General features: G+C 37.6%; 1 protein-coding gene across 4 annotated transcripts in view; it reads left to right on the top strand.

Annotated features, from left to right (window-relative positions):
* The window catches only part of Mms22l (MMS22 like, DNA repair protein), a 110,641-nt gene that overhangs the window by 70,447 nt on the left and 17,978 nt on the right, over positions 1 to 22,216 (top strand). For all 4 annotated transcript variants that reach the window (XM_075971305.1, XM_075971304.1, XM_075971307.1 and 1 more), the window contains 5 exons: positions 6,643 to 6,836; positions 9,200 to 9,350; positions 13,959 to 14,107; positions 14,980 to 15,122; positions 20,464 to 20,623. In XM_075971305.1, coding sequence (XP_075827420.1) covers positions 6,643 to 6,836; positions 9,200 to 9,350; positions 13,959 to 14,107; positions 14,980 to 15,122; positions 20,464 to 20,623 — 797 coding nt within the window. The remainder of the gene's footprint in view (positions 1 to 6,642; positions 6,837 to 9,199; positions 9,351 to 13,958; positions 14,108 to 14,979; positions 15,123 to 20,463; positions 20,624 to 22,216) is intronic.

Below are 22,216 nucleotides of genomic sequence, written 5' to 3'. Positions count from 1 at the left end.
CTTTTTATATTTCTGATTTCAGACAGTGATTGTCACTGGGTAACTTCTTAAAAGGCAAATGAAGAAAAGATGATTGGACAAAATGACATCCATTTCTATTTACTTTATTGCCTTCTAATGCTACTACAAAAATTCCCCACTCTAGTCAGTGGATTGGTTTTCCTTCAAACTCTGTCCTTTTACATGTTCTTTTAAAAATACAAAGTGTATTTCTGTATTTGTGGCTTATCATGAACTTTGATTTTATGCAGGATTTTTCTCATTAGTTGTAAGGTCTCATGTGATCTGGAACCCACTATTTTCCTGTCACCCGTTGTGCTTCACTGGCCCTGTGATCTGACCCTGTAGCCGTGCCAGCCTCGGCACATCAGTTCTTGCCTCTTTCTCTCTGCAGTGTTCTTCCCCATTATCCACACCCCCCCCCCCATATTCATGTTCATTTGGGTGTTTTGTTTAAGTGTCAGCTTTCCAGAGGTGTTTCTTTTCATTATAGTTGAATATTAGTTTGTGTCACTCCTCTGTTGTAACAGACTCTAAACTCTAGCAGGCCAGAGACTTTGTCCTCTTAGCCTTGTGGATGTCCTAAGAACACTGGAGAATGTTTTGAATTAGAGTGGAGTAGATTTTGCACGCCTTCCTCCTTTCTTCATTTTCACCTAAGTAGACCTTACATGTCTTCTCTCTGTAAATTGGTAAAACAGGCTTACATGTGTGTTTTGTGAGTAACTGAAACAACTCTTTGAGCAAATTATGTTTTTCATATACATATACACAATGGAGGAATGAAATGTGTCCAGGCTCCTGCTCAGAATTATGACACCGTCACTTAGTGTGATCCATGGTGCAACTTAGCTGCATGGCCATTTCCTTATCTGTGGTGGTAATTACACAGAATGTTCTCAATATATGGGATAATTGCTGTTATTTCCCAGAATGAAGGATTATTTGGTACAAATTTAATGCCATAAGACATGTGAATAGTGGGCTAGAAAGAGTTTGGGTGTAATCATGGAGTTATGGGTACTTCTAAGGACTTTTATGTGCTTTCCCCAAAAACCCTGTTAGGTGGCTTTAACAACCATAGCCACTGTTCTTGACTAAGGAGACCAGGAATGGGAGTCTTTTCTTCCAAGGCCACACAGCTTCGCTAGCTTTGTTGTAACTAGCAACATAGCACATTCTTTTCTGGTATCAATTCTTCACTTGTAAGATTTGAGTAATAATTGTTTCTGCCTCACAGGATGAGAAATAATACTTATAAAATAGTTGACATAATATCAGGCTCGTAGTAAATACTAATACGTGCTCAGTGTCGGTATTATTTCTACTATGAAAGCTGCAATTTGAGTAACTTGACATTTGGCAAATTTATTTTCTGTTACTGTATTTCATCGTTTATAATGTAAGATGGCCTGGTTATATATATTCTATATGTGTGTGTCAGCATTACTTTAAGCTGCACGAAAGCTGTTTTTACTCAAAACAGTTTCCAAGTGTTGGGGAAATGTGTGTGTGTGTGTGTGTGTGTGTGTGTGTGTGTGTGTGTGTAGGGTTGGTAAACCTTACCTTTTATGCAGCAAATCTCTTTTCTTATTTTCCTCTGATTGTTCAAAAAGGTAGAAAGTATCTTTGAAGATATCTGTGGCACCTGGAGTTAGAATAACGTTTCCGATATTTTCTCCTTTCACAGTCGTGTCCCTAATGATGGTGCTCCCTTTACTGCCAGCACTTTGTAATGCACCATTTTTTCACTAGTCTCTTATAATTAGTTTTCCTTTTCAGAAATTTGGATTTTAAAAACACCCGAGACTGCATGGGTATCTTTAACTGGTAGCTGTATGCAGATGTGTGGTTCAGCCTCCATAATGGTTGATGCTTGCCATTTCTTCAGAGATAGACAAATGGTGATTGAGTCATTATTCACCCTGAGTGCAACAGACTTATGAAGTTTGAACACTGGAGATCCAAGTAGGAGTGTTTGCATATTCTGCAATACTCAGTGATGCACATTTCTTAGACACTTAGTTTGGGGTCAGTGTCTCAGCCTTAATTAGACTCTGTCTTTTCTCTGCTTACTCTGGAAAGGAATGCACTAGCATTGTAAGATATTTACATATGCTTTGTGCTTAACCATTATCTACTCAGATCTCTGAATTATATTCCCGGGGTTACCACTTTTTTCCTGGAAAAGTAAAAGGTGGGGCGTATCTGTTGTCCTTTTCAAAATTGCCTTAGTACACGTTATGTCTTTCTCTAGTTTTAGCTAATGCAGAATTCTGCCCTGGCTTTTCAATGCGCAGGTTCACCCTTGTGTCTCCAGGTCCTTCCGCCCCTCACTGAAGTTTCCTTGGTCCGCAGAATGAGAAAGCAGCAACAATTAATGTTTAATCTTTAAAAGACCGTATGTTGTAAGTTAGTGTGTAAAGGAAGTGTCTGACCTTCAGGGTCAACCCTCAGCTATATGAGCTTTGGATGTATTATTTAAATTTTCTGCTATCAGCTTCATCTTTTGTAATGAGTCATCTCATGGGCTTTGGATTTTTCTTCATTTAGTTGACATGTCAAAACATAACATTTGTTCATCTTGTGGGGTAGCATGTTATGGTGCTTGTATCTGCTGCGAAGCAGTCAAGTCAGCTCAAGCATATCTAGTTCTTTAGACATTCATCCTTTTTTTATGGTGTAATGTCAAACTTATAATAGATTTTTAATTAATGTGTGTGTGTGTGTGTGTGTGTGTGTGTGTGTGTGTGTGTGTGTACCAGTAGGGATTAACCCTTGGGTCTTGCACACAAGCAAGCCCTCTACCACTGAGCTATAGCACCAGACTCTATGTTTGTAATATGCAATACATAATTATTTTCTATACTCACTTTGCATAGCACAGCAAAACTTTCTGTACCTGGTTTGTTTCACTTAGCATGATCTCCATTTGTCAGAATATTTTCTCATTTTTGATGGAGGGAAGAAGTAGGCAGGCAGGTGGTAACACATGAGTATCTATATGTGTGAAGGCTTGAGGTTATTGTTGGTTGTCTTCATTTGCTCCCCATTTTAGTTATTAAGACATGGTCTATCACAGAACATGGAGGTGGCTGACTCAACTAGTCTAGTTGACCAACAAGCCCCAAGGGTACCTCCTGCCTCACCCTTTCCAGTACCGGCATTAGAGATAACGTCAAACTCCACAGCCTCTGCATCAGCTTGTGCATTCAGGTGCCTGCCCTCTTAGAGTTCCTGGCCTAACTTCCATCATATGTGGAAGTACTAGCCAGATCAGCCCTTTCCCCCAACTTGCTTTTTGTCTTGGTGTTTTATCACAGTAATCAAAACTAACTGCACCACTTGGCAAGCATTTTACCAGCCAAGTTGTCTTGCAGCCTCAGAATTTTCTTCTTTTATGGCTGAGTAAAATGTTTATCACATTTTCTCTGTTCCTTCATCACTTGACGGATGGAGCATTGTTTCCATTTCTTGTGTGTAGTAAGTAGTGCTGAAGTAAATAGGAATGCAGATGTCTGACACACTGACTTCATTTCCTTTGGATTCATGCTCAGACATGGGCTGGCTGACTCATGGCCATTCAATTTTAATTTTTTGAGGAACCCCCATAGTGACAAAAAACATAATAAATCCCTGCCAATAGTGTAAAAGGGTTCCCCTTTCTCTACATTCTCACCAGCACTAGTTTGCCTATTTTCCTATATAGCAACTGCCACTCTTTATACCAGAGTACATTTTTATTCAGAACAGTAGATACTAGTGGGGCAGTGGTGGTGCACTCAGGAGGTAGTGACAGGTAGTGATCTCTGCATTCAAGGCCAGCCTGGTCTATAAAGTGAGATCTAGGACAGCCAGGACTACATAACACTATGAAACCCTATCTCAAAACACAAAAGCAAGCAAACAAAACAAGTAGATAATTTACATATCTATCTTTGAGATATAAGGGTACAGGGAAAAGAAAAGAGAACAAAAAATAAATCTTTCTGTACAGACTTATATTAGCATTTTCCCCTTTTTAAAAGTTAGTAGTAGAGAAAGATACCTTTGCAAATAGAAATTTTATTGAGTTATTGATTAAGAATTTCATGTATGCATGTAGTGTGTTTCAATCAAATCCACTCTGCATTTCTTCCCCTACAATTCCTCCCTTATAGAAACCATTCGTAGCTAAAATGAAAATACCTCATTATGATTTTAATTTTTATATTATTTTTCATATGCCTGTTAGCTGTTTGTGTGTAGTCTTTTGAGACATGTCTGACATATTTTAGAGTCATTTTGTTAATGATGAGATTTTGAACTTTGTTCTGTATATTGACCCCTCTCATATGTGTAGTTTGTAAATATTTTCTCTCTGACTTTAATTGTTTTAAGTTGATTGTTTCCATTGTGGTACAGAAATGTTTTAGCTTAATATTCGTTGTCTATTTTTGTGTTTTCTTCCTGTTTTGGGGGGTCTTGTTCAAAAGCTCCTTGGCTCTTCAGTGTCCTGAATTATTTCTTCCAGTAGTTTGCTTCAGGTCCTATATAAAAATCTTTAATTTACTCTGAGTTTATTTTGTTACTTGTGAGGATTGGCGGACTGATCCCCTCACCCACTCCCCATATTTGAGGTAGGATCTTGCTGTGTAGCCAGAATAGCTTCATACTCATGGTCCCTCTGATTTGTCCTCCTGTGTGCAGAGATTACAGGTGTGCCCCACCAATTCCAGCAGATGAGATGATTAATTAACGTTGTAGGTGAGAGAGTTTCTTACACATAGAAACTAATTAGAAATGTTATTATTTCCTAGGGAGTATGTTTTAGTGAATAAAGAAGTGACTTATATAGAAGTAGTGAATAAATACAGTGTTTATTATCCTTTAAAGTCAGTATATCTGAAAAAAGATACTAAAATCCGAGGGAAATAGTGACTGTTTTGGTTGGGCTTTAGTGTGGAAGGTATTCCTGATCTTATCTGTGTTACCAGGAGCAGCTGAATTAGTTGCCAAAGAATGCTAGTAACTTATGATTCATCGTATTCTAACCTACAGGACCTAAACTGGTCTGTCTCTAGCCTCTAATTTAAATTGAGAGCATCTCAGGCAGGTTTATTTTATTATTATTATTTTCTTTCTTTCTTTCTTTCTTTCTTTCTTTCTTTCTTTCTTTCTTTCTTTCTTTCTTTCTTTCTTTCTTTCTTTCTTTCTTGAAAAAAATTTCCGCCTCCTCCCAGCCTCCCATTTCCCTTCCCCTCCCCCTACTCCTCTCCCCCTGCCCCCACTCCCTCTCCCCCTCCCTCTCCAGTCTGAAGAGCAGTCAGGGTTTTACACAGAGAACACATTATATACTTACCTAGGGCTTTTGTTTGTTTTTGTTGTCTTACTTTGTTTTCAGAGTAGCTTTCTATATGTTCTTTGCCAAGACATTCGTACACCTTTTTCATACCTAAAGTAAGATTAAGTAGTGTCCCATGATTGTACAGAAATCTGATGTGAAGAGGCAGAAGCTCCTAATATTATGTAATTTATATTTAGAATTTTTGCTCACTGGTGTATAGTTATGTGACAAGATGTGGTGTTGTAACCACTTTGTAGAATTACTTTAGGTGCATGTCCTAAATGAATTGCTTAAAGCATCAAGAAAAAGTACATTTAAATTAATTATTTTTTAAAGTATTGGTTACATTCCTTAGTTAAAAACAATTTCTGTCAATGGAAGCCTTGGGTTTTCTTTCCTTTCCTTTTTGCATCTCATTGTTTTCTGTACAGCTGAAGAGAACAAATGGCAGGATGATAATCCTCGTGGTAACTTCTGCTCTCTAGGTATGGCAGTGATGGGAACAGACAAAGAAATAGCCTCACTCCACATTGAACACAATATTTTATTAGCTTGTGGCTTGCTTTTGCAATGCCCCTCTTCCCAGTCATCGAGAAAGCAGTCTCTGTTCTTCCTCTGCACAGGCTGCTAACCTCAGTTTTCTGCACCTGTGTTTCTGTTAGAGTCCAAAATATGTTTAAAATTTAAGTTTAGCTAACCAAAAAGTAATTAATGATAAATCACAATTTAAGACAGTATTGAATTATACTGTGTTAATGAACAAAATTTTTTGTTTTACTTTGTGAAAATGATTTCGTAGCATGTTGGTCTAGTAACCAAAACTGTCCCCACAGTTTTGTATACCAGCACCAAGGACTGCTGCTTTTCTGCCTATGCAAGGAAAAATGTGCAGCTTACAACACCACACATGAGCCAATGTTCTTACCTTCCTCCCAATATATGTGCCCTAAAAACCTCAAGAGAAAATGGTTTAAAAATTATTTTCATGTCTAGATTCTAAGGAAAATCATTGTTATACATAAATTGCAAAATGGAGACGCTCTTATGAAGCTGCCTATTTCTCATTTGGATCTGACATATTAAAAAGCATATAATTAATGGTTGACATTAGTAATTAACATTAGCTTTATGGTGTTTAATATGTTATCATTCATCCTTCAAACAACAGAAATGCATTATGCCTTGGCCTAAAGATTTTAGTTATATAAGTGCTCCTTCAGTTTTCTTATCATATAATCATGAAAAAAGAGTAAAATGTGTTGAAAAGATTTTTGCTTTGATTTCTTGAATGTGAGCTATAGTTTATTTTTTTTTAGGAGTGTTCATCAGCAATTGTGTCAGGAACTTCAAAGAGACAATGTGGACCTAATTGCTCAGTCTTCATTATCGGCTAAAGAGCGCCACCTTGCTGCAGTCGCCAGTGCACTGTGGAGGCATTTCTTTTCATTTCTGAAGAGTCAGAGAATGACGCACTCTGTGCCTCTCTCCCAGCTTGCAGATGCCGCTGCAGGTCAGCATTAATTGTTCATTGCTCATTGCTTTCTTCTTTTGCATACTTTTGTCAGTATTTTCCTCTGTTTGGTGTCAATCTCTTGCTTTATTACAAACATTGTGAAAGATCTATGATGAAATGAATGACATGTTGAAGTTGGGTACCTTATGTATCATTAAAGATTAAATGATAATTTGTTAAAAAGAAAATGTAATTTTCAGATGTAAACATTGAATGCTCACAAACTTTTCTTACACTCACAACTATTTGCAAAGTAAGGTAGCATTTGATTATATCTAGTTTAAGTGGTATACTTTGATATTTTCTGAACAATTAATCTAAATATAAGATAATTTGTATGAAGACCAAGGGAGTTGGGAGAATAGCCCTAAAACACCAAGAGGATAGGATCGGGATGGAATGAAGTGCTTAGAATTACTGTTCTGACTTCCCCTAGATTTTATTTAGATTGTAATTTTTATTTAAAATGGTTATTGGCCCAAATACATGTTCTTAGGCTTTCCGGGACTCTGAATAATATAATATACAATTAGGCAAGGTTTTAATATATGAACATATTTTCAGTTACTGAAAAGAGGCCATTATATATTGTAGTAATTGGAGCGGTAGGGCTGTGTCCCCGGCACCCCCGCCGCCTGCATGGCTAGCTTTACCGAAATAATTACATGGAAACTGCATTCTTTTAAACACTGCTTGGCCCCTTAGTTTCAGCCTCTTAACCCATTTCTATTAATCTATGTAGCACCACGAGGTGCGCTTACCAGGGAGATTCTAGCCTACGTCTGTCTGGAGTGGGAGAATCATGGCGACTCTCTGACTCAGCTTCTTTTTCCCAGCATTCTGTTCTGTTTACTCCTCCCACCTATGTTTTAACCTATGAGGGCCAAAGCAGTTTCTTTATTGCTTAACCAATGAAATCAACAGATTGATATATGACACTCCCACATCAATATATTTTTTTCAAAGAACAATCATGTCCATAATAGGTTAAAAAGCTCCTGAATAGGCAAGAGATTTGTAGCGTTGCTGCATATATTTAAATAATGTTCATTTGAAAGCATTTTATGTATTTAAATGTAATGCTTTGAAGAAATAACAGTAACAAAAAAATCCCGATGGTCTAAATCAGTATTTATTTTATTCTCAAATTGATGAGGAAAGATGAACTAAAAACGTCCATAAATAATGGGATGAATGTTTAAAAAGTGGATAAGAAATTGAAATCTTGCCAACAGTTCAGACTTTGTCCAAAGTACATTAAGACTTTAACTATAGCTAGAATGTTGTGGTAAGGTCATGGTTTCCAACTAGTGTGGTGTCTGAAGTAATACATGTTGGTATTCAGTAAGTTGAACTGTATTCTGTCATCCAGAATGCTAGACCATCAATAAAAGTAGTATTGTCTTGATTTAGTCGGCACTGTCCTAGGTAAATGCCGAATAAATCCAGAGTCAAAGGTGTAGATTTCAGATTTGAAGTCCTTAAAAATGAAATTATACACAGGTTATAATTGATAATGGCCAATGCTTTGGGTATCAATATGGGAGTATTTTAACTAGATCACTGGAATACGGGAATTCCAAATAAACAAGAGATCATGGCAAAATTGCTATTAGGGAGATTTTGAGCCTAGGAAACTGGGACATACACCAAGAAGAATTTATTGCTGGTATTGCTTGATGATGTACAAGAGATTTAAAGCTAGACATTTTAGGGGGGAAGAAATGAGAATGGTCTAGAAGTGGCAATGTAGAACAAGAAGTAAACCTCCCCTGTCTGTCCACGAGTTCAGTAGTAAAAGGTGAGTGGAAGGATGCAAGCCACACCAGAAAGCCTCCTAGGAGTCAGTGCCTCAGAATAGTTGCTTTGCTGCCTTAGCTACAGACTGAGTTGACAAATTCGGGAAAACATGAAGGGATAACATAAGAATTCTAGCTTCTAGGTTGTGAGTTCTGAAAAAGTGGGTGTCTTTGATCCTAGGAGACCAGTATTTAATAGAAGAGAAAGGTTGATATTTACGTGAGCATTAGCACGTGTGGCAGGTGGCAAGTAAATTAACTTGGTCAAAGCAAAGGAGGTACTGGAAATGCTTTTACCTGGGCCTTTGAATGGTGGAAACAGACTACTGAAACCCACTGGCTTGACTTGAGGGAGCCATACCTATAATGCTACTGAGCTCTAGATGCTTTTAGACCTTTCGGAGATCACAATGGGATTACAAATATTTGACAATGTTAATTTAGCTCAAGTTACATTTTTGAAAGTTATGTTTTATTTGGGGCTTTTAAATTCCTTGGAATTGAAGGTGAGGGGAAGATTAAAAAATGTCCCATCTGAACTTTCTCTCCTTTTAAATCTAGATTTTACTTTGCTCGCAGTGGACATGCCAAACACAGCACCATCAGATCTTCAGCCTCAGCCGGTTATATCAATAATTCAGCTTTTTGGTTGGGATGATATCATCTGGCCTCAAGTTGTAGCAAGATATTTAAGTCATTTGCTACAAAATAGGTATATACCCTTATTTCAGAAATACTCCTTAGTCTAGTCCTGATCAGTATCCTGGAAGAATTTGTCTAATGAAAACTAATCTGTACTATATATCCTCTCATTTGGCAGACATTTTACCAATATAATAGCAGGTAGTATGAAATCTCAATGGTTTGATGTGTGTGTGTGTGTGTGTGTGTGTGTGTGTGAGAGAGAGAGAGAGAGAGGGGGGGGGGGGGATGTTTTAAGTTTGCACTCTGATAGGCCTGCTTTATTATCTTAAAGTGACCTTTTTTGTATTCCCTAGGGAGAAAAAATTGTATAGGTATTATTGCTGGATCAATGAAACACTGGCATATTATTGCAGATTTAGACTTAACTAAAACTAAAGATTTGACTCAAGATTTGTTCATGAACCATGCACTCCAGTTCAATCACATTGTTGTTGTTCTTTAATCTGCCTGTGTCTCCTGCCCTGTCCTGCAGAGGCTATGAGGAACAACCTCAGTAATACATAGAGACAGATATATGAAAAAATGAGGTAAAGTTGCTGTAGAAATGGTGTTTTACAATGTGGGAACTTCATAAAAGCATCAAGATGAAGAGGGTGAAATCATCACCCAGGCCTGAGAGACCTCATGAGTAGTTCTTGTACCAGCTGCCAGTCAGTGAATGAAGAATGACATAGTGAGTCAGTTGTTTTCTAAGGAGATTAGTCAGCATCGTGAAACTTAGGTTTTTTCATTTGGCTTTGACTCGTAAAGTAAGAGAATTCAGCATCAGTTGGATTGCTTTTAGAACTTCTGGTATGAGAATTCTCTAATAATAATGAATGTTTATTTATTCATTGCTCATGAGTCACTCTATTTTCTTAACACAGAAGCCCTTAGGTCCCAAAGTAAAGACCAGTTTGTAAAACTGAGCCTTTTAAAAAGTATACAATTGAATGGTTACTTCTCTTAATGACTGCACATATATAAGACTGCACAGTATTACTTAGAAACTTCACAGTGATGATGGTGTTACTTAGAAACTTCACAGTGATGACATTTTCCTGTCTTTTGTAACCATAATGAGTTATATGAAGCTGCAAGACTACATTTGAGCTCCGTTGTTTTCAGGATTATTGGTGACTTGGGCATATTTTTCCAAATGAGCTTGTGTTCTTCAGTTAAAAGGCCCAACTATATAGCTTTGGTACTTAAACCCAGAGTTGTATGTTGTGAGGATGATGAGTTCTTTTTCACAGAAGTATTGGTTTCAGCTCAAATGTGTTACCTGGGCCTTCTTAAGACGTAGGTCCATTGTCTTAAACCACCTTCATGATTAGATGATGTCCTTATAAAGTTGTTACCAGCAAAGCAGACTTGCACCTTTCTTTTTTAAATTTTCTTTCCTTTGTCTTTGATCTTTAGTATTTGATTTCTCCTGTTCTCCTTGGGCATAAACTTGGGGCAGGAGGCTTCCCTTCTCTCTGAGAAGCAACTGCTCCCACTGGAGTTTTTTCTTTCATGTACCCTGATGGTCTTCTTTATTTTTTGTCTTTGCTCAGCATGACACTGCTTATGGTAGGGCTTAGCCCTCAGATCTATCTCTTCTTTTTTGCCTCCCTTGAATGTTCATTAGCCTCACAACTCTCTTTTCTCATTGTAATCCAAATGATAGTGATAACATTTACAATGTTATTTAATGTATTTATTTGGAGACATGAGGTCTACCTTCGATATGCAAGATACAGTCTTTGGAGGAGCAAAGATTGTGTGTGTACATGCATGTGTTTTTTATCTATCTGTCTATCTATCTATCTATCTATCTATCTATCTATCTATCTATCTATCTATCTATCTATCTTCTATCATTTTTTTGAGACAGTGTTTCTCTGTGTCCTGGCTGTCCTGGAACTTGCTCTGTAAATTATGCTGGGCTCCAACTTACAGAATCTGCCTGCCTGTGCCTCCTGAGTGCCGGTGTTAAAGGCGTGTACCACCACTGCCTGGTTTGTGTATATATATTTTTATATATGTACAGTAGAGTTTATTTTTAAAATAGTGTTTTGTAGTAATAAGGAGCGGCGGCGGGGCTGCGTCCCCAACACCCCAGCCACCTGCCCGGCTAGCTTATGCCCTGAAATAATTACACGGACACTGTATTCATTTAAACACTGCTTGGCTCATTTCTACCTAGCATCTTCTAGGCTAACTCTCCCACCTGGACTAGCCCATTTCTTATCATCTGTATAGCACCGGTCTTACCGGGAAGATTCTAGCCTAAGTCCATCCCGGGTCGGAGCTTCATAGCGTGCGTCTTCCCTGGAGCAGGTAGCATGGCGTCTCTCTGAGGCGTCTGCTCCCGAGAGCAGAGCTGTGGAGTCTGACCTCACTTCCTCTTCCTCCCAGCATTTTGTTCTGTCTACTCCTCCCACCTATCTTCTAACCAATGAAATGGGCCAACGCAGTTCCTTTATTAGCCAATGACCTTCCTCCATCATTTCCCCTTTTTCGGTTTAAACAAAAAAAGAGGAAGGATTTAACTTTAACATAGCAAAATTACATATAACGAAACAGTTATCAAGTAAAAGTTACAATAATCTTTATCATAACTAAGGAAAACTATAACTAACTATTCTTAACTCCATCAAAGACTCCAGAAAGATACAATACTACCTAAGCAAACAAGAAAAAAAGCAACTTTTAAAGCTCTAGAAATGACAGAGACATCTCGCTGCCTGGACAGTCACCCAAAGTTCCTCTGTACCGTTGGGGCATCCATCTTCAGCCTTCAGGCCCATGGTATCCAGCAGACATTTCCATAAAGCAGGAAAATTCAAAGTCAGTTCAGTCACTATCTGTTGTGTCCTGCAGAATGTCTCGCAGACTCTTTCATGAATCAGGAATCCCGAAAGATCATCTCACCTTAGGCAAGTTCAGTAGTCCTCTCTCTGCGGGTTCTCTGTGTCCAGTTTATGCAGTAGTCCAGGCAAGAACAGTCTCTTGCCCAAATGGCTATCAAACTCCATAAAGATCCTCTTCGATGCCCGTCTTCTTCCTGAAGTAGATTGGTGCTGCCAGGAGCAGAGTGTCTCATTGTCATGAAAAACCCTAAGTTATTAAAATGTTTAAAATGCCATATTCTATAACCTTTGAAAATACGAAAAATGCCTATCTAAAATATATCTATGCACATCTAGAAAATCTTAACTAACATGACTACAAACTTGACTATTATTATTATCTATTAACTACCTATATACATTACATTTTTAAATGAACTACACAATCACAATACCTTAATAAAGATCAGAAATACATATAACAAAATTGACCTTAAAATCCACACCAATGCAAATTATTCATACCTATATCAGTGTTTATTAGTAATGGTTGAAGAAACTGAAACACAAAGTTGTTTTAGAAAGTTTAACTTTAAGAAACTTTAGTTTTAAGAAAGTTATATAGGTAGTAAATGACTAGTTTGTGTTTCTGCATTATATACGTTTTAGGGAAAACTTCTATTCAAAATGTTTAAACTCTGATTTATGTACATTTAAAAATAGTTTTAAACTGGGCAAAGGCAAGTGGATCTCCAAATTTGAGGCCAACCTGGTCTACATAGTAAGTTCTGAGACAGCCAGAGCTACATATTGAGACCCTGACTAAAAATTAATTAATTAGTTAATTAATTAGGCATTGTTTTAGGGGTTGAGGAGATGGCTTAGTGTATAAGATATCAGTTGTACAAAACTAATGGCATAAGTTTGATCCCAAGTACTTAGGAAAAAAGTGACCTTCCGTAACCCAAGTACTAGGATATATAAGTAGGCAGACCATAGCAGCTTGCTGGCCATCCCAAATTGGTATGCTTCAGATGATCTGTCTCAAAATATAATATGATAAAGTAATAAAGAAAGACATCCCAACAAAACCTTCGGTTTCTATGCTTGTACATATATCAAAACAAAATAAGAAGAAAAAAATGGTTTTGCCTTTGCAGAATGCCATGTTTAAGATAAATCTGTGCCTATCATTTCTGTCACCAGGAGCCCCTCATAAATTAGAATTTAGACTCAGGTATGTGTTTGGCTTAAAAGGAGGGAGGTTTTGTTTGCTTCCCTGAGGGCAGTATTTTAGAATTTTGTGTTATTATCTTTGATAATGAGTGCTTATAAAGTGAACAGAAGAAGATGGAAACATAATTGTTCAGTCAAGACATGTAGAAATATATTGTTCTTAAGCAGCTTTTTGTCTTCACCTCTTCTGTTTAATTGCTATTGGTAGTGCCAATTTTTGTTTGTTCTTACTGTTCTTTGTATTTATTTCTGCTTACCTATTACATTATTATAATGCCTATAATTTTTACATTCTTGCTATTTCACACTTTCTAATTTTTTTCTCTTGGCATAAATCTACAGATACACCACGAGTAGAAAAGGAAAACTAAAAAAAAAAAAAGAAAAGGAAAACTAAAAATTGTAATATGCAAAATGAAAACAAAGATGTATAATAGATCTTTTCATGTACATCTGCATGATTTCTGAAGTACTGTATTCATCTGAAGTCAGCCAAGGGAGTTGCTCCAATGTGTTCATTACAAGCTCTGTTCTCTTTTCCCTTTTCCCTTTTGTCTCTACAGCACAGTATGTGAAACACTTTCTCAGATAAGCTACACGTCTTTTCAGTCCTTGACTATAAGATCGTGGATCCGTTGTGTTTTGCAAATGCACGTAAAACACCTCTCTGAACCTGATTTGCTAATGGATATGAACTCTGTACAGGCAGTGGGTAAGTGTCATATAAGGCATGCAGGGGTGCATATGGATTAAATAAACTAATATCCAATATTCAAAATCTGATTAGCTATCAATATATATAAAATGTACTTTTGTAGTCTGTTTCTTTTTTATTATTACTCTATGTTTAACTACATATGGCAAATGCCAACTGATACAAAGCTAAAAGAATTAGTTTCCTTGGCGCTAAGGACAAAACTTGCTCCTAGGGTGACACACTGCTTTTTCCCCTGAAGAAAACAGTGACATGTCTGAAGTACATACGTACATACCAAGTACCTTTTTTATTTTTATTTTTTTGGTTTTTTGGGGGCAGGGTTTCTCTATAGCTTTGGGGCCTGTCCTAGAACTAGCTCTAGTAGACCAGGCTAGCTCAGACTCACAGAGCTCCGCCTGCCTCTGCCTCCCAAGTGCTGGGATTAAAGGCATGCACCACCACAGTCCAGCCTAAGTACCTTAAAAAGAATACCCAGCTAGAAATATTTTGCACTATTGTTATGAAAGAGTTTGTTTTTCTATTTTATTATTAGTCACTGAAGATATTTGTGCATTTTAAAGTTCCCTATAGTTCTGTTTTATGTGAAATATAACTTTTTAAAGGCTATTGTTTGTAACCTGTCATAAGTTTCACTCAGGCTTGCCAGAAAAGGTTGTACTTTTTCTCTTATATTTTGTGTAGTTGTTTGACCTAAATAACTTTCTGGATAGGTTAATTGTAAAAAGCCTAATTCAGTTTTTACCATTGTGAAAATTTTCATATTTCAGAAATTTCAAGCACATGTATATATGCACACCAGTGTATATGCAACTTATATTTTATTGCATGTTTATAGAATAATCATGACTATTCCCTTATTTTAATAGAAAAGGAGTACATGGAACAGCTGGCTGAAATGACAAGTCTACTATTTAAACTCTCAGAAGTAAAGAATATCTTCTCAAAGGCTCAAATTGACCATTTTCCCATCCCAGAAGACCCCAAACAAGCACTTATTCAGTTCCTGGAGGTATTTTTTCATTTATTAGTGTTATCTTCCAAATAATCAATGAAAAATCTTTAAATATTAATTTTTTTCTATAAAGTGAATTGTTTAGTTTGACTCATATTACTGGTTGCTTTTTATTGTAAACTTCTGAAAGAAAGGATGTGTTGCTCTAAGATATAGACTATTCATTCTAAAGACAGCAGGAAATTCATACTTAATGAAGAATGAAAACCTAAGGAGGAATACATGGAAGCTTTTTTTCAAGGCCAACTGAAATGAAAGACTTTCTTGTTGATATTGGTTGATTACAATCCAGGTGCTAACATTATTTGTTATAAGCATATAGAGTCTCCGATGGTTCCAGCTGAGTATTTACTACCCTGCATTGATACTGTAAGTGTTAGCACCAACTAGTTCATAATACAGTTAGAACTTGAAAACCTAATACATTTCTTTTAATTTTTCTTCTTAAGTTCCTTTCACAATTTTAGTTTTAATTAATTTTAAAGGAATGTCACATAGGATGGTGTTTATTTTATAAGCCTAGCTGAAACTCATAACGTTTGAATGATTGTTTTTAGTAAATTATTCACAGTAAAAGTAAATTTACTTTTGAGCGTGTTGATATTAACTACATGAAAATATGATTCTTTTTGAATGAAAATAATTACAACCAATAAGCTATTTCCATATTGTTAACTCAGTTAATTCCTTTGATTTCTAGTAAGTTAAAATACAATTGTGTAACAAACAGAGATGTCTGTAAACCCTAATGATAACTAATAATAGCATAATAATATGCAGATGGGAAATACAAATTTTTGTTAAATATTTTATATGGCTGTTAAGTGAGTCTGACCAACAGTTTTGGATCAAAAAAGGAGTTAGAAGGCAGACTTTCCACTAGCAGTTAGATCTCCTCTAATTTAATCCAGCCTAAATGAATTTTTCTTTTTATCAATAAATCAATGATAGGTTTTTGCAAAATGCTGGATAGCATTATCTAGTGCTCCTTAGGGATTTGAAAAACCTAAAATAGTCTTTGATCTAAGAAGAGGTTTACTGATCTGAGAATGTAAGATACACAAAAGTTTAAATAATGATACAATGTGTTTAAATACTTAATGCCAATCTGTTAGTAGATTTCATCAGTAGGAAAGAGTCAGAATGTCTTGGTGTAAAGTATTTAGAATATATATATGAAGAGAGAGAGAGAAATACATAGTTTTTAGTCTGGGGGAGTTTAAACACAGTTATTAAGGCTCTATGATCAGTAATATTCAAGTGTGGGTAATAGACTGCTGGGAGTTACTGAACCTTCTCAAGATGGTCTCGATCTCAATACTATACTGACAAATTTGCTCAAATTCTGTGAGTATGTTAGCATACACAAGCTCCTTGGATTATTTAGAAAGTATGTTTTATGCACTCACAGAAAAGTAGAGCTCGTTCATTAAAAAAAAAAAAGTATTAATTAGGAAGTAAAATTTAAATTTTAGCAAATTTCAACCCTCAATGTCATTCTCCAAATGAAAATGCAGAGTGCAAGTGAAGGACTCGAGTGCCAAAGTAGTGCATTGTCTAAAGAGAGTGTGCCAAAGCAGTGCATCGTCTAAAGAGAGAGTGTGCCAAAGCAGTGCATCGTCTAAAGAGAGTGTGTGCCAAAGCAGTGCATCGTCTAAAGAGAGAGTGTGCCAAAGCAGTGCATCGTCCTAAGAGAGAGTGTGCCAAAGCAGTGCAGCGTCTAAAGAGGGAGTGTGCCAAAGCAGTGCATCGTCTAAAGAGAGAGTGTGCCAAAGCAGTGCACCGTCTAAAGAGAGAGTGTGCCAAAGCAGTGCACCGTCTAAAGAGAGAGTGTGCCAAAGCAGTGCACCGTCTAAAGAGAGAGTGTGCCAAAGCAGTGCACCGTCTAAAGAGAGAGTGTGCCAAAGCAGTGCACCGTCTAAAGAGAGAGTGTGCCAAAGCAGTGCACCGTCTAAAGAGAGAGTGTGCCAAAGCAGTGCACCGTCTAAAGAGAGAGTGTGCCAAAGCAGTGCACCGTCTAAAGAGAGTGTGTGCCAAAGCAGTGCGTCGTCTAAAGAGAGAGTGTGCCAAAGCAGTGCGTCGTCTAAAGAGAGAGTGTGCCAAAGCAGTGCACCGTCTAAAGAGAGAGTGTGCCAAAGCAGTGCATCGTCTAAAGAGAGAGTGTGCCAAAGCAGTGCGTCGTCTAAAGAGAGAGTGTGCCAAAGCAGTGCAGCGTCCTAAGAGAGTGTGTGCCAAAGCAGTGCATCGTCCTAAGAGAGTGTGTGCCAAAGCAGTGCGTCGTCTAAAGAGAGAGTGTGCCAAAGCAGTGCATCGTCTAAAGAGAGAGTGTGCCAAAGCAGTGCGTCGTCTAAAGAGAGAGTGTGCCAAAGCAGTGCAGCGTCCTAAGAGAGTGTGTGCCAAAGCAGTGCGTCGTCTAAAGAGAGTGTGTGCCAAAGCAGTGCGTCGTCTAAAGAGAGAGTGTGCCAAAGCAGTGCACCGTCTAAAGAGAGTGTGTGCCAAAGCAGTGCGTCGTCTAAAGAGAGAGTGTGCCAAAGCAGTGCGTCGTCTAAAGAGAGTGTGTGCCAAAGCAGTGCGTCGTCTAAAGAGAGAGTGTGCCAAAGCAGTGCACCGTCTAAAGAGAGAGTGTGCCAAAGCAGTGCACCGTCTAAAGAGAGTGTGTGCCAAAGCAGTGCGTCGTCTAAAGAGAGTGTGTGCCAAAGCAGTGCGTCGTCTAAAGAGAGAGTGTGCCAAAGCAGTGCACCGTCTAAAGAGAGTGTGTGCCAAAGCAGTGCACCGTCTAAAGAGAGAGTGTGCCAAAGCAGTGCAGCGTCTAAAGAGGGAGTGTGCCAAAGCAGTGCAGCGTCTAAAGAGGGAGTGTGCCAAAGCAGTGCAGCGTCTAAAGAGGGAGTGTGCCAAAGCAGTGCATTGTCTAAAGAAAGAGCCTGTGAGCACTTGGGTCGCAAGCTGAATTGACTTTTTTTTTCTTTTTTAAATTTATTTATTTATTAAAGATTTCTGTCTCTTCCCCGCCACCGCCTCCCATTTCCCTCCCCCTCCCCCGATCAAGTCACCCTCCCTCATCTGCTCAAAGAGCAATCAGGGTTCCCTGTCCTGTGGGAAGTCCAAAGAACCCCCACCTCCATCCAGGTCTAGTAAGTTGAGCATCCAAACTGCCTAGGCTCCCACAAAGCCAGTACGTGCAGTAGGATCCATTGCCATTGTTCTTGAGTTCTCAGCAGTCCTCATTGTCCGCTATGTTCAGCAAGTTCGGTTTTATCCCAGGCTTTTCCAGACCCAGGCCAGCTGGCCTTGGTGAGTTCCCAGTAGAACATCCCCATTGTCTCAGTGTGTGGGTGCACCCCTTGCGGTCCTGAGTTCCTTGCTCGTGCTCTCTCTCCTTCTGCTCCTGATTTGGACCTTGAGATTTCTGTCCGGTGCTCCAATGTGGGTCTCTGTCTCTGTCTCCTTTCATCGCCTGCTGAAGGTTAATATTCAGGATGATGCCTATATGTTTTTCTTTGGGTTCTCCTTATTTAGCTTCTCTAGGATCACTGCTAGACTGCTTTTATCTTGAAAGAAATCTGACAAAATGTGATTATTCAGACTTGGGCATTTGGCAGACATTTCTTTTTTTCAGAAATGAAGTAAGTAAGCCCATCACTTCAAAGAAAACAACTGACAGTATGGGTTGCTAATAATGGAGTTCAGCTTTTCAAAAAAAATAGAATTTAGGAAATTTGCATGAAGGTTCATGAGCTGAGAGCTTCCTGATATTTAGAGACTTCTCTAGGAAAGAGACAGTGTCAATGTGTATCGTTTTGTTTCCTGGGTTTTTTGTGTGTGTGTGAGTGTGTGTGTGTGGTTTTTTTTTTTAGTATAGAAATGTCAATATTGGGAAGCAATATCACTCATTAACTTTCTCAAATTTCCAGTGCATTTTAGCAAGCATTGACATGTAAAAGTTTCATTCAAATTTACTGAACATTTTATTAATGTGGCTTTAGAGTCAATGAAAGTCTTCAATTTAGTTACTACTGTCCTTTAAGAAACATCACTTGAAAATTTTGGCATACTAGCAAAGAAAGCTTCCGAGTTATTTGAAACATCATTCAGGATATTTTTCTAGCTATGTCTATTTGTGAGTTTGGATTCTTCAATAATGGTGCTCCCACTAGTCTCCTAGCTCCTTTTTTCTCCTTGAGAAAGTGTAGGTTCCCAATTAGTGAGTATCATGATCTAAGCAAGAAAAGTTTGTCAAGGCACTTACGCTTAGCATGTGTTCAAGGGAACTGTGGTCAAAAATTGGCGACCTTCTGAAGAATGAAATGGTTAAAGGACAGAAAGCTAAAAAAAAGGTTTAATAAGATATATCTCTTCTCATTTGCCCACTTCACTGAATTTCCTAGCTTTTCTTCATGCCGTGTGACTTACTTCCATTTAGCCCCTCAAAGCTGTGCTTCCTCTCTTATTCAACTTAATCAGACCTCTTGGAGTTTTGTCAACTGCTCTAACAGTGCTCTCGGCATCTGTGCTCTTTCATTGTTTGCTTACACCTATGTGCTTTGCCCTCTATAGAATGGTCACACTGGTGCCGTTTATGGTTGTCACATAAGCCACTGAAAGCCTTTGTGAGTTCCAGAGTGGTTTAAGACTTTCTCAAGCTTTCTAACCCATCTCTTTAGTTACCTCTTTTGTCTTTTATAGCTTCATATAGCCTGCTTACCCTCCCCTTCCTCCGAGGTTGTTGGGTTTATTATCTCTTTTTCTTTCTTTTCTTAATGTCCCTCCTCATGTTTCTGTTGACCACCTCTCAGTTGACCCATCTTTAGCCTCTCATCCACATTTTCCATCTCCTCCATGCAGAACATTAAGCTACCTAGTCGATGGCTCCTGAAGAATATTCTTTAAGTTATAAACTGTGAAGCACATCAGTTCACATAATAGAGTTTTTCCTTGTAAGAATTTGGTAATGCTGCTTGCAACTCTTTCCTGTAGGAATCTGGAGATTTCCAGTCATGAATTATGAGCCAGTCTGTGTAGAAAGCTTTATTTGATTACTGGCTTCTTGTATAACAGTTAGATGTTTCTCCTTACTAATGATTTTGCCAAATCAGATGTTCTGTAAATAATTACTAAGGAATTTATTTTTTTAAAAAGATCTTCCTTTGACCTTTAATTATAAAAGGCAAGACATAACTCTTCACTAAAGTTTTACTTGCTGTGAATCTTTTTTGGAAATCTAAGGACGAAGGCTGATGTATAAGATATGTACATAGTGAGGAAAAAGGAAGAAGTTAGTTTTCAAGGTTTGTATTGTATAAGACTTAGAAACTTATATCATCTTTTCCTTTATTTATAGGCTGTTGGTAAGACTTATGGGAGTCTCCAGACATTTTCTGATAAATCTGCCATGGTCACAAAGTCCTTAGAATACCTTGGTGAAGTATTAAAATACATAAAGCCTTATTTGGGAAAAAAAATTTCCAGTGCAGGGTTGCAGCTGACTTATGGAATTATGGGTATGTATTTCTGACATGTTTTTGCTAGAAACATTTCCTTAACTCTATCCATTAGGACCCAAATGGAAAAAGATACATAAGACAAATCACTTAACTCTTTGTGGAGGTGTAAGATAGTATGAAATACAGTGGTTTGCTTAAGATAGTTTAAGCTGTCCCTCATTATTTGCTGTTCTCTTATTGATATTAATATTATGATAATAACAGAAGATATTTCCACACTAACTACTGCTGATAATTTCAGACAAATTATAAAACCCAAACCTCTAAAATGAACCTTCTATTAATGTTTACCTACATTTAGGTAGAAGATGAAACACCAGAAAGCCGTCACTTCCTTTCGTGTTTGTAGTCTCCTATGCATGGAGAAGGAGGTCCCGAGAGATACGTAGTATAATACCAATGACATTGATGCTTCAAATCTTACTCTTCACAAACTGGTTTCTTTTTCAAAAGAAATCTTCTTGTGCTTGTTCTATAATGATGGGGTTCACATTTCTTTAGGAAGTTAGTAATTTGAATATCTTTGTTGACTAAACCATGTTGCTAACCAAAAATAGGAACAGAATAAAAGGAAATGAGAAATATTCCCTTAGAAGTTTTATATAGAATTTAAGTTTTGAATTTTCTTTATTTCTCTATGGCCCAAACCTTGTATCTATTCCCTTTAATCTTGAGGACGTATGAATAAACCTTATTTGGGCTGTCTGAAACCTTTTATCTTTGTTGTGAAAGATAAAGGAGACTGTGAAGCTGTGGAAATGTGGATAATGTAGAAGGTACTGAAATTCAGATTATTTAATTTTAGAAAAAAAGGTGGTGATTTATTACCGATTCAGCAGTAATATCTATGTGATCATTTTAGCAAGTCAAGCTTATGACTTACTAGTCTCTAAGAAAGTTGCTTGTCATTTTCAGATTTAGTTTTTCCCAAAGTAAATGGATGATTACAGCGTACATGATAGCTTTATCAAGAATCACAGAATCCCTTATGAACTGATCATATGTGCATTTGGGGCAAATTTTTACTTATGAAAAATTGAGGGCTTTCTTTGTTGTTTTGCACTGAGCGTCCTCTCTCTCTTTCTCTTTCTCTCTCTTTCTCTCTCCATACGGGTAGAGTTAGATTCTCTCTCCATTTGCCTAGGTCTCAAAGGGTAAGAATGGATTACATAGCTAATAAATTACTCATTTTTCCATTAGAAATTAGAACAAGTAACTTGCTGTTTACATAAAAGACTTAAAACAGAATGGAGAAAGAGCAAATATAACTCCTTAAGAGTTTGAGCCTGTGTTAGGATTAGGATATCATAGCCATAGGAAGGGGCCGATAAGTTACCATTTCCTAGCTCAGGACACCTCTGGGGTGTGTGTGTGTGTGTGTGTGTGTGTGTGTGTGTGTGTGTTTTATAAGTCACTAAAACTGCATTCCAGGTTAAGAAGAGTGAGATCCTAATAGATGAGTGATTTCTGACAAAGAGGAATTGATACTTTCCTCACGTTGTTTTTCTGAGGTTGAGGGTAGATAGGAGAAACTTGGTCTTGGTTTCATTTAGATTTCCCATTCTTTGTATCTCATAGTTTTCTTTTCAC

Source organism: Microtus pennsylvanicus, chromosome 5 (genome assembly GCF_037038515.1).
Source record: "Microtus pennsylvanicus isolate mMicPen1 chromosome 5, mMicPen1.hap1, whole genome shotgun sequence".
Taxonomy (NCBI): Eukaryota; Metazoa; Chordata; class Mammalia; order Rodentia; family Cricetidae; genus Microtus; species Microtus pennsylvanicus.
The sequence above is the reverse complement of the archived record's forward strand: the minus strand, read 5'-3'. Positions and strand labels throughout refer to the sequence as shown.